General features: G+C 35.8%; 1 protein-coding gene across 1 annotated transcript; it reads right to left on the bottom strand.

Annotated features, from left to right (window-relative positions):
- Positions 1–1,662: 1,662 nt before the first annotated feature.
- On the bottom strand, positions 1,663–12,232 carry LOC104102426 (uncharacterized). The gene is made up of 8 exons (XM_009610125.3): positions 11,550–12,232; positions 4,630–4,777; positions 4,384–4,534; positions 4,171–4,296; positions 3,998–4,078; positions 2,979–3,171; positions 2,634–2,904; positions 1,663–2,320 (listed from the first exon to the last, which is right to left on the bottom strand). The coding sequence occupies exons 1-8, from the start codon at positions 11,745–11,747 to the stop codon at positions 2,046–2,048; spliced, it is 1,443 nt and encodes a 480-aa protein (XP_009608420.1). The 5' UTR covers positions 11,748–12,232; the 3' UTR covers positions 1,663–2,045.
- Between the last annotated feature and the right edge of the window lie 348 nt (positions 12,233–12,580).

Raw genomic sequence — 12,580 nt, 5'->3', positions numbered from 1 at the left:
TATGTCCAGGTCTCCCTTCTTCGCGATCACGGAAGGTCCTTCGCGATCGCGAAGACCAACTGCCCAACTGACTAAATTTACCCTTCGCCTTCACGATCTCCCGGTCACGTTCGCGATAAACCATCTCCCAGCCTTCCGCATTCGCTATCACCTAGTCGCGTTTGCGAAGGCCAAATGCCTTTTAGCCCACTCCGTTTCCCCCTTCTTCGCGTTCGCGAAGCTGTCTACGCGTTCACGAAGAAGGACTAGATCCTCCCTCGCGTTCACGAAGAGTAAAACCCAGTCCTCTCTCCAGGCTTCTTCGCGATCACAGGACAACCTTCGCGAAGCACACCAGCACACCAACAAATTTCAGCCAATTTAACTTTGCTCCGGGTGGTCCGAAACATACCGAGCCACCCAGGATCCCGTCCAAATGTACCAATAAGTCCATAACATACTACGGACCTACTCGAAGCCTCGGAACATATAAAATAATACCGGAACCAAGAATCGCACCTCAAAACCAAATTAATCAACTTCTAAGCTTCAAACTCATTTCAACTAACTTCGAATGCGACGAAACATACTTAGACAACTCGGAACGACGCCAAATTCTATATACAAGTCACGAATCACAATACAAACCTATTCCAAGGCTCGGAATCCCGAACGGACACTAATAACACCAAAATCCACTTCAACTCAAACTTAAGAAATTCTAAAACCTTCAAAATGTCAACTTTCAACATTAAGCGCCGAAACGCTCCCGGTCCACCCGAAACTCAATCCGAACATACGCCCAAGTCCAAAATCATCATACAAACCTACTGGAACACCTTCAAATCCCGATTCCGAAGTCGTTTACCTAAAAATGTTGACTCAAGTCAAACTTAGCCACCTTAAGCCACTATTATGGAACTAAGTGTTCCGAATTCAACCAGAGCCCTTCCAAAAACAAACCAACCATTCTCGCAAGTCATAAAACAGTAAAAGCACATACGGAAAGTCTTAAATAAGGGAACGGGAATCTAAAAAGTAAAACGACCGGTTAGATCGTTACACATTATATTTTTCATCTTTCTTCAAGGACTCAAAATTAATCGAATAGTACGAGGTTTTGCTTGCTTGGGTTTCTTCATGCACGTAAACGGCAGATTTACAAACTGGCTACCAATCTAAGTTCATGCACAATGTTTGTCACTGTCCTCGATTGCATAGCGCGGTCTATGTCAATCGCCCACCAAGTCGAGTTAGAACTTGATTATGGTTATTACCTATTTTATCGTATTATTTCGTTATTTTAAATACAATATTTGTTTTAATTGTTACTTAAATCTTATATAACGACGAAAAATATCACTTTATGTAACAACTAATTTGATGTGGTTACATCATTATCTTATTTTTTCTCTCATCTTACCCTTTCTTTTATTAAGCAATCATATTTTATCATTTTTCCTTCCTTTTTATATAATAATTCTACTATGTGCCTTACTTTTTCTTTGCATTAATATTACAAGTTTATTGTTTATATTGTTAGTGCATGATATCACGAAACGACAACAAATAATACAATCGATCCTAATGTTATATACATTAAAACAATACAGTACAATACAATACATTATAAAACGAATGATAACAACCATCCAAACAAGCCGTTAAGAAAAATCACATGCATAATGGCAAGGACAAATAGCTGAATTATTCATTTAAAGGTGCCACAAGCAAAATCAGTTTAACAGTATAATATGCTCTCACCCATTGACTAAGCTTGTTAATGCGTACAACTCAGTAGTTAAAGAAGCACTAGAACACTAGGAATTATCAACTCTCTAGTTGAAAAGGAATATCATCCTGGAAACCAAATTATTAACAGACATGCACTATAAAGTAAATCGATGTCACAAATCAAACTATCTCCCTATATTTGGGGGTAACAAGATGAGACATTTTTTCAAAACAAGAAAAAGAAAAATAGATGGCATTCTAATTGTACAATTCTCCCCGTGGCGTGTTTGCGTTTCCTAAACATGTCGGAGAGCAAGAGGATCAGTCAACCTTCAGTTAGACCATACATGGACCAGCCCAAGACTGTTTCCAGTATAGATTTCATTATGCTCTTCATCATAGAAAAGGGCAGTGATATCTTCCAGGGCTTCTGCAACCGTGCTACCAATTCTGGAAGCTCGGATACGCTTCTTAGAGTTGCAACTTCTACCACCATGCTCATTGCAACTGGGACTGCAACTACAATCATCTGAGCTAAGGCTGTCAGTTGCTTTTATTTTAGCAAGGCATTTGCCTGTCAAAATGTTGCTGATATTGATCGATCCAGCTGTAAAACCAGATCAGTCATTTTCAGATATCTATAAACAAGCACAGAATATCAAAAATAAAACAAAGAGACAAGCATCAAGATATACTAAATCACCCTTACTTCCAACCATCCAGGTCATAACTACATCATTTACTTCATATCTCTAAGCTTAATTAACAATGCGGGTACAGCAATACTTTTGTGAGAATAAACTGACATACAGGTATATCAGCTCTAATCGTATTTATGATGATATAGTCTCACATCCAAAGGCCTATTATGCTTTTCAAACATCAAGAAAGAATGTTATGAAATTCTCATACAGACATACCTGTTCCTTCTGATAAGGATTCATCAGAATCAGCTTTGCAATATGAAATAATAAGGTCCTGATCACTAGTAATGTAAATGTTGTTTGTATTGCAGTCAGGATGCCATAATAGGTGATCCTCAAATGAAGTCACAAGCTCCCCGCGGAAATTCCAAACAGCTACTGTTCTGTTTCTGAATGTCAAGAATAATTGATTCTCGTACAGAAATATGAATGCTGATGGGGTCATGAATTCAGCTCTGCTAACTTCTGTCAACTCGAAATTGCGTACCTATATTCAACAGCTATTAGATTTGATGATAAACGAAGATAAAAGACATTGCAGAGAAGGCGAGAGAAACTCACATCAAGAATCTGAAGATTTTCATTCTCTTGTTTGACAAGAAGCTTTTCATTGAACTGTTCAATGAAATCCACCTTCTTATTTCGGTGGAGCAGATGGTTGAAAGATTTAAGAACAGTACCATCCTCAATCGAGAGAATCTTTAAAGGAACATGGCCGCTAGCTTTGGTAAATATTAGCAACATGATTCCTGGACTGCTAGAAGGGAAACGAAAAGAGAACAAAAGTTATGAATCAAGAAAACCAGTTCTTGACAATCGAACTGCTGCAAGTTTATGAGAAGTACATACGAAAAACACAACAGACCAGACTTCCATTTAGTACATTATTCTATCTACTAAAAGCACCCTTTTCTGCACTTCATCACAATCCTTCAGCTCTTGAATCGTTAATCCAGAAACAACAGGAATCTCAAAAAAATCATAAGAATAAAAAGTTGAGTACTAAATGGAAGTATGGTCTGTTGTGTTTTTTATATGTACTTCTCATAAACTTGCAGAGCAGAACTGCTACAAGTTTATGAGAAGTACATATAAAAAACACAACAGACCATACTTCCATTTAGTACATTATTCTATCTACTAAAAGCATCCTTTTCTGCACTTCATCACAATCTTTCAGCTCTTGAAACTTTAGAGAGCATTGTTAATCCCAGAAACAACAGGAATCTCAAAAGAATCATAAGAATAATAATAGCAGCTGATACAAACAAACAAAAACTGTCACCAGACACAAACAAACACATATACAGAGATGCGGAGAAAATAAAACAAACTAAAAGATAAACAAAAAGACAGAGACAAGCAAAACAGTAGAACAAAAACCATCTAGAATACAATCAAAAACTTAGAAAGAAATGGAGTTGGCAACTCTAGCAAACGTATAATAACACATTTCCATATACTGAAGGCGTCTGTCGGGCAAGATTCTGTAGAGCATTTCCACGCACATAAGTTATAACACAACTCATCACGGCAATAATGAGCATGCTAATGCATACTTGCAAAAGAAATGAAATTACCTGATTTTAATCTCTTCGACATTTTTGTCCGGGATCGAGTATAACATCGTATAATTCTTCAGGTCAAACACCTTGTATATGCTGTCAAAAAAGAAACGGAATTGTAACATTGAATAAAGTTTACCAAAATTAATCACATCATCCAGAAATGACTTCAGCACAGGAAATTTTACCTATCCTGGGCAGAGTAAGTAAGTACTTTCCCATTTACATCATCAAACTCCACAAAACCAGGCCATTTTAATGATTCCGACTCAAATAGAGCAAATCCCGCATCTGGTTTACCCCTCCTTATGTATCTAATTTCATTGATAAATATATTGTATTACTACTAAATAAAAACATTTAACAGAATCTGATCAAACAATAATATTAAAATTTCATACTCAATCCTTGTCGTTCTGCATTTTAAGGAACTGAAATTATCTGAAGCATAGACCGAAACAGTGATTAAGGAGTCATTGTTTTTATTGTAAAACAAGCTCCGTATGACTTCGTCTGGACTGACATTCAAAAAGCATATCCTCCGGTTTGTTTCTGCACCACCAGTAATGTATATCAATTACCTTTCAATCACAAAGGTGCTCATAGAAGGAAATTAACATTGAGAATTACCAATCTTCGTTCTTTACCTCGGCTAAATGCTGCACAGACACCAGATTGTGCAAGGGCAAAAACAATATCACGTGCAGCAACTATCTCAATTATCTTTGACCTTTTCTTAAGAAATGGAAGTACCATGGCACTATGACCTTTTGGATCATGGGTATCATATTCCTCCTACAGATCACATATAAAAACTGTCATTACTAATAAGTGAGAGCAGCATTCTAAAATAATGAACAACTAATTCAGGATATTTTAGTTTTTTATTTCAGACAACCAACAATTATTACATGAAAGATCATAGAAAGATAGGACGCACATCTTAAGCAACTAAGGATGTGAATGTCCACTTGCAAGAGTCCAGATTATAACAAATAAGGACTCATAAAAAACAAACCATATAAAAAATCCCCCAACTAATCCAATATACAAAATACTTTTTTCCACAGCTTTATATCCTTCACAAGTTTCTAGCAACATGAAAGACACGATTCCAACAAACATTTGTCCAGTATTGACAGAAATCTGACCACCAAACTTAATTAGGCAAAATAAAAGATAAAATTTCTATTAAAAACCCTACAAATTGCTCAGGCCATGAAGATTAGACAGACTGCAAATCACAATAGAAGGCTGCTGCCTGGAAATGCACCATAAGACATATAAGAAGCTGCCTCATCCTAGGAAAACAAGTCGGTTAAAAAGGATGCAAAAGGCATCTCTTTCCCCTTTGTTTTTAATCCGCTAGTAAGCAACTGCGGAGCTGCTTGTCAACATAATTATTCGAAATTGGAAGCGTGAAGAAAACTTGAAACTAGATGTGTTGCACAATTTATAAGATATAATTAGATCACGTAATATTAAGTACCAATAAATTGGAGACGAAAGACATCACAATTCTGATGCAACACATCTCGATTAACATCGCTTACCTATCCCGTAAACATATCTTTTGCCTAATAAATACTCCTATTTTTCCTTTTATATGGCATTATTTTCTTTTTAGTTTGTTCCAAAAAGACTTGACGTTTTCTTTATTTGAAAATTCTTTAACTTTAAACTTCTCAGTTTACCCTTAATGGCACGCTCATAGTGATAAATATTATCATGACATGTTTAAAATCACAAGTTCTTTTTTCTTTTCTTTTTTTAATAAGTTTTAGAACCACAAGTTCTACGGATACTTTTGGTATGTTCCAAAACCTTTTTTTTTTCTAAACTCTGTGCACCTTCAAACACCACAATAAAAAAATGAAATGGAGGGAGCAGCAAAAATAATTTACATTATGAATGTGTTTGGTATGAAGGAAAATGTTTTCCTAGAAAATATTTTCATGGAAAATGAGTGGTTTTATCACTTATTTTACCTTGTTTGAATGATTAGTGAAAAACTTTTCTGCAAAATATTTTCTAGTGTTTGGTTAGAGAGTAGAAAATACTTTTTAGGAAAATAATTTTTTATGCTACTCTCCTCATCCCCCTCCCCTCCCCTCCCCTCCCCTCCCCCAAGTGTGTTTGGTATGAAGGAAAATGTTTCCTAAAAAATGTTTTCATGGAAAATGAGTGGTTTTATCACTTATTTTACCTTGTTTGAATGATTAGTGAAAAACTTTTCTGCAAAATATTTTCTAGTGTTTGGTTAGAGAGTAGAAAATACTTTTTAGGAAAATAATTTTTTATGCTACTCTCCTCATCCCCCTCCCCTCCCTCCCCTCCCCCAAGTGTGTTTGGTATGAAGGAAAATGTTTCCTAAAAAATGTTTTCATGGAAAATGAGTGGTTTTATCACTTATTTTACCTTGTTTGGTTGGTGAGTGAAAATTTTTTTCTGAAAAATATTTTCTAGTGTTTGGTTAGAGAGTAGAAAATAATTTTTTATGCTACTTTCCTCACCCCCTCCCTTCCCCCAAGTTCCCATGTTAACTGCGCTCTCCCCCCCCCAAACGTTTTCAGGACTCTATTTTCTTCAAGAATTTAATTATTCTGCTAAAAATTCACACAAACCCAAAGGAACTAATGTGCTATTTTACTTTTTTACGCAAAAATAACGTTGAAATTCATGCTCCATAACTAAAAAGAAAATGCTCTTTTTTTGGTTGAAAAAGAAAGTACTCTTTCTACAACATGAAAATAAAGTACTCATTTTGTTGAAATAAAAGAAAATACTTTTTTAACATCATGAAAAAGAAAATATTCATTTTGTTGAAATGAAAGAAAATACTTTTTCTACATCATGAAAAGAAAATACTCTTTTTGTTGAAATAAAAGGAAATACTTTTTACTACATCATTTTGTTGAAAGAAAGAAAATACTTTTTACTACATCATTTTGTTGAAACGAAAGAAAATACTTTTTCTACATCATGAAAAGAAAGTAATTTTTTGTTAAAATAAAAAAAATACTTTTTTATGTCATAAAAAGAAAATACTCATTTGTTGAAATGAAAATAAAAGTACTCTATCTATAACATAAAAAGAAAGCACTATTCTATTTAGGGTGGAGGTCGGGGATATGGTGGTTTTTTTTGGGGGGGGGGGGGGGAAGCGAGGATGGGGAAGGTTGAAAAAGAGTTTTGAAAAAAGTTTTCTCTATCAAAAAAATAAGTTCATGAGGAAAATATTTTCCAAAACATCTAAACCAACCAAACATAGGAAAATGGAAAAATATTTTCCCGAAAATGTTTTCCTTCATACAAAACACACCCTATATGTTAGTCAAATTGATGCAAGATGTTAAACTTCAACACCAAAACTCTAACAAACAAGAGTTCAACAAAGGAAACAATAATTGAACTTAAACACATGAAATAAGGGGACGAAAGCTGACTAATATGAGGTTGAATTGCAAGGGAAAATGCTGGACGAAATGAGAGAAGTACAGGGTCATAGAAGAATGAGCAATTGAGCATAGAGTTAAAGAAACGAGAAACAAAAGGAGAAGAAGAAAGGAAGAGAAGAATTACATAGGATTCTGAATTGTTATTCATATTACTTTGCCTAAAATCAAAGGTGTATATACTTTTATAGGAAAAAGTTGAAGAGACATGAAAGAAATCAGATTTAATAGTTAGTCAAGATTTGGTGGGTGGTTTTCAGGATTGCAAAATGGCCTAACGGCCCCCTAAACATGCATCGGTTTTTTAAGCAGGCTACCAAACCTACGAGTTTTTCATTTTAATACATATACTTGATAGGAAGCGTATTAATAAACGTCTCTGGCCGTTGATCATGCTTATGTGCCAATGACATAGGTGATGTGGATAACCTGCGTGCGAACCACGCCGTTAACGCGTGTCAATACAACAATTTTGATTTAAACAAATACTAAATCAGGAAAAAATAAATTACAAGTGAAGAAAGAAAAAGAAAAAGGACCCCGTCAGTTCTCCCCTAGTAACCCTATCCCCTTTTTTCCCCAACGAACAACCTCGACATGAAAGAAATTAGATTTAATAGTTAGTCAAGATTTGGTGGGTGGTTTTCAGGATTGCAAAATGGCCTAACGGCCCCCTAAACATGCATCGGTTTTTCAGGCAGGCTACCAAACCTACGAATTTTTCATTTTAATACATATACTTGATAGGATGCGTATTAATAAACGTCTCTGGCCGTTGATCATGCTTATGTGCCAATGACATAGGTGATGTGGATAACCTGCGTGCGAACCACGCCGTTAACGCGTGTCAATACAACAATTTTGATTTAAACAAATACTAAATCAGGAAAAAATAAATTACAAGTGAAGAAAGAAAAAGAAAAAGGACCCCGTCAATTCTCCCCTAGTAACCCTATCCCCTTTTTCCCCCAACGAACAACCTCCCTAATTCCATCCCCCCCCCCTTAACTGCTCTTCTTTTTCCTTCCCCTTACTCCCCTTCCGTCCACCCACCTCCCCCATCTCATTTCTCTTCTTCTTCCTTGTCCTTTCTCCCTTTTAAATCCAAAACAAACCCAAAAGATTAGATAAGAACAAAAAATTTCAATCTCGGAAATTCAGTAAAAAGCAATCGGGATCCAATGGATTCGAAACAGTGGCCGCCGCCGAATACCAGTTCAAACATCGGCTTTTTTTTTTAGTGGTGGTGCAAAGATGACTATTACGATGACGGGGACGATGGCTCTCCGTTTTTTTTCAGACCACCGATCTTGGTTTTTTGGAGGAGGTTCCGGAACATTATGGTTTCAAAAGGAGTCAACAATGATGAGTTTTTTGAGTCTCAAAAGCAATGACTCCCCCTGATCTCGGCTTATTTGTGGTGGTGCTGGCGGAAAGCGTGGTGGAGTGAGGAGTTGATGTGGTGTGGTGTAATGTAGTGTGGTGCCACTTGTTGAGACTATCTCAGCTGAATTTTGCTTGTTGTTGTTGTGGTTGCTGCAACATCATTGATTCTTGGATTTGGGGGTTTCGTAAGAGGGACTTTTCCGGCGACAACTTATTTCTTTACTGAATTGGGGGTTTTAAAGTGGAAAGGGGTGGTGTTATTGATGGATGAAACTAGTTGGGGTGGCCTAGCTGGTGTAGACATGAAGAAAAGAAAAATATAAAATTAATATTTTGATAAATTGGTTAAAAATTGTGGGACCCACAAATTACATGTCAAGCAATAACCAGTTTAGCATGACGTGTTACACATGTCAGCGCAATTGATATACACACTATCTTGGAGGTGCTTATCAGTACTCATACCGTCAAGTTGAGGTTTTAAAATGAAAAACTGGTAAGTTTAGTAGAAAGCTTGAAAAAATGGTGCATGTTTAGGGGGCAATTAGGCCATTTCATTGACTCATCAAGAAGCGGTGATCCTAATGATAATTCAAATCCTATATAACTATACTGTCCAGCAAATGAATTTTAGTAAATAAACTTAGCAACTTCAAGGGTAGAGTTTGTATTTATATCTGTCTTTGAATTCAAATTTCATTTCCCCTTATAATACTTCCTAAACCTTCTTGGGTTACCATTTGCATTACATAATATTACATTTCCGTACTACTATGCTTATTTAAATTTTAAAAGAAAAACATTGACTGTTAATACACAAGGCTTCACATTTATATTCTATTTCAATAAGGAAAACGATAATCTGCACTCACATTCAACATTTACATGTTGCAGCATAGTTCACAAAAGCTGTACAATTAGTATTGCAGCTAACACTATGCTTATTCTCCTCAATAAGTGGTTGTCTACATTCGCCTGCCCCAAGCCAGCCTGAGCGGGAGCTTTCTTACACTGTGGTCCGCCTCTTTTTCTTCAACACTATGCTTGTCCAAGAGAGCATAAGGGGGGGCGTAAGGGAGCTTGCTCATTTACCTAGCTTATGGTAACTACTCATCTTCCCCCTACAACCAGTTCGTATGACTGGATAGTAAGCGAAAGAGAGATACTTTTTCCTCCCCATCCAACTTCAATTAGCTTGGGTAAACTCTACTTCTTCTTTATTCACTAATGAAACAAAATGAATAATCATTGCCTATCCTCAATTTAAATCCCACACTTGTACCCTCTTACTTTCATTTTGATCAAGATTGCTGAACTACTCACTTGAATAAATTCTAAATCAACTTGGTACATATTTACAATTTTACACGCAAAATTCCAGTTCTCTGAAATCACTATCATTAAAAACAACTTATCAACAGTAAAAATAACTTCATTCCTTTTCCCCAAAACCCCATAGGGAAATTTGCATTCTTTAAAACTTGACAATATGCATATTGACATACTCAAATATTGAAATCGAGAAAGAACACCCAATACCTCAATGTCTGACAGTCTGAGACTATTCTCATATTAAATCTTCAGCTCATCCTTTTAATATAGTATTTAGTTTTAGCATAAATTTTCCATAGTTGAGAACTGAGCACCTCTCATATACACCAAAGAAAGAATAGCTTATTCTGTTTTACAATAAAAGACTAATATGAGTTACCAAAAATATAATAAAGGACTAATATGCAACCCAACTCCGTTCACGAAGATGAGATATAGAAAAGACACTAAAAAGTAATCTAATTAAAAAAATTGGATCTGTCAACATATACAATTCAACATTGTATATCACCATTGTGCTTCTAATATACCAAAGCAAAGCCTGAACATCATTAACTGCAAGCACTTTTCCCTTTTACACCCACAAAAAGGTTAATTGTATATCAAACTTTTTCAACAAAGATAATATACAGCTTCTCTACTTCTTTTCTCAGTTTTCACTATAAAGCTTCAACAACAAACTTCTGATACAGTTCAATGTGCAGACCTCTAACAACAATTGCATACTACAACCACCAAGCTAATACGCAAAAATCTATTCTTTACTCATGTAAAAATAAAGAGTTATTTTTAATATATAGCATCCAAACAACACAACGCCTCAGTCCCAAACAAGTCGGGGTAGGCTATATGAACCTTCACTGACCATGTTTCACCATATAAAATCATCTCAGGAAAACATAACAAAAAATAGGAACGAAAATGAAGTATTAGATTTTCTCCAAATTTCCTATTCCATAAGAATCTTTAATAGTGATATAGCATCCAAAAAAGAAAACTAAACTAGGAACCCATCTATGTGTTTCCTAGGCCACCTTATCTAGCACCAAAGCAACATTTTTTTAGGTCATAAACTCAAGAAATAACGCATCAGTACTCTCACTTCCTCTCTTATTTTGATCAATCCTGATTCTTGCTTTTTCTCTTAATCCTCTTCCAATAATAATGTATTACCCTGTTCATGGATTAACGAAAATTTGGTCTACGTACTCAACCAGAATCGTCTAAAGTTCTTGCCTTTGTCTCATTATTTATCTATTGGATTCCCCCCACCCCCCAAACAAAACAAACCCATATCTACTTTAACTATGGGTTTGTACCTCAACTCATAAGCATATAAGCTCAATTAAGAAATAATTCAAAAAAAAAAAAATGAACGGAAGATCCAAACAAACCTGTAATTGTATATTCCAAAAACGCTCTTGGGCATCGTTCATACTGAATGAACGGCCACGCTTGGAACCAATCTCTCTCCGTTGAAGCTTCTTAACACTGTTCAGGAACCCATCCATGCCACCCCGTGGCCTCTTCTTTGCCACCACCCTCCTCCCACTACATGGCCGAGGACTGGCACTTATTCTCCTCCCATCCATCTCTAATAAATCCCTAAAAACAGCTCTACAAAATCCGAAACCCTAACACGGAAATTGCAACATATGTACAGAAGATAACCAGGTTCAATATATTGTCTTCTGGGGTTTAAAGTACATGTTAACCCAAGTGTTTAAAACCCTAAGTTTCAAATACCCATGAAAAAGGTAAGATTTTTACAGCACTTGTACGGATAGAGAGACTCCTTTAACATCAAATTAAGAGAGGGAACTTTGTTGCTCACTGTTTTTTGAAAACCGTGTATGAATGAATAATCCTCAGCGTTATACAGTGTATATGAGCTCAGTTCATACAGTTAAAATCTCAGCCGGAAATAGAAGAGTGAGGGGCAAAACAGTGTTTGGATTTTTTTGAAGAGGGAGGGGCTAGAGAGAGAAAGAGGGGGGGGGGGGGGGGGGGGATGTATTATATGTCGGAGTTTTGAAAGAGGTTGATACGGGACTTGATTTCAAAATAAATTTTGAAATGCTTCTGACGGTGCATTTGATTTTCAATATATTATAGGGAAAGAAAAGAAAAAAAAATATTTGATGTAAAGAACTTTTACCCATAAGGCCATCCAAAATACTGATAGATATTTTTAAACGATCTAATAGTATAAAAACTTTTTCACACGATCAGTGTAAATATTATACTGAAGTTCCAACATAATATATTGATCCACCATAATATGTCGGAAGTTTATATACAGGTGCTTCAATCTCTAGTATATTATGGTGGAACTTTCTATGTGATGAAATTCCTGCATAATATGCTGAAAGTTCATACACAGGTGCACCAATCTCCAGTATATTATGCTGGAACTTTACGTGTT

Source organism: Nicotiana tomentosiformis, chromosome 5 (assembly GCF_000390325.3).
Source record: "Nicotiana tomentosiformis chromosome 5, ASM39032v3, whole genome shotgun sequence".
NCBI classification, from domain to species: domain Eukaryota; kingdom Viridiplantae; phylum Streptophyta; class Magnoliopsida; order Solanales; family Solanaceae; genus Nicotiana; species Nicotiana tomentosiformis.
Note: the sequence above shows the minus strand (reverse complement) of the source record. Positions and strands in the feature narration are given on the sequence as shown.

Bases quoted from the DNA above. Each gene is read 5' to 3' on its own strand.
- LOC104102426 (XM_009610125.3), bottom strand. From the start codon at position 11,747: ATGGATGGGAGGAGAATAAGTGCCAGTCCTCGGCCATGTAGTGGGAGG. The intron at 4,079-4,170 runs GTAAAATTTCCT...CTTTTTTGACAG, and splicing joins ACTTACTCTGCCCAGGATAG to CATATACAAGGTGTTTGACC. The intron at 3,172-3,997 runs GTAATTTCATTT...CCCTTCTAGCAG, and splicing joins GTCGAAGAGATTAAAATCAG to TCCAGGAATCATGTTGCTAA.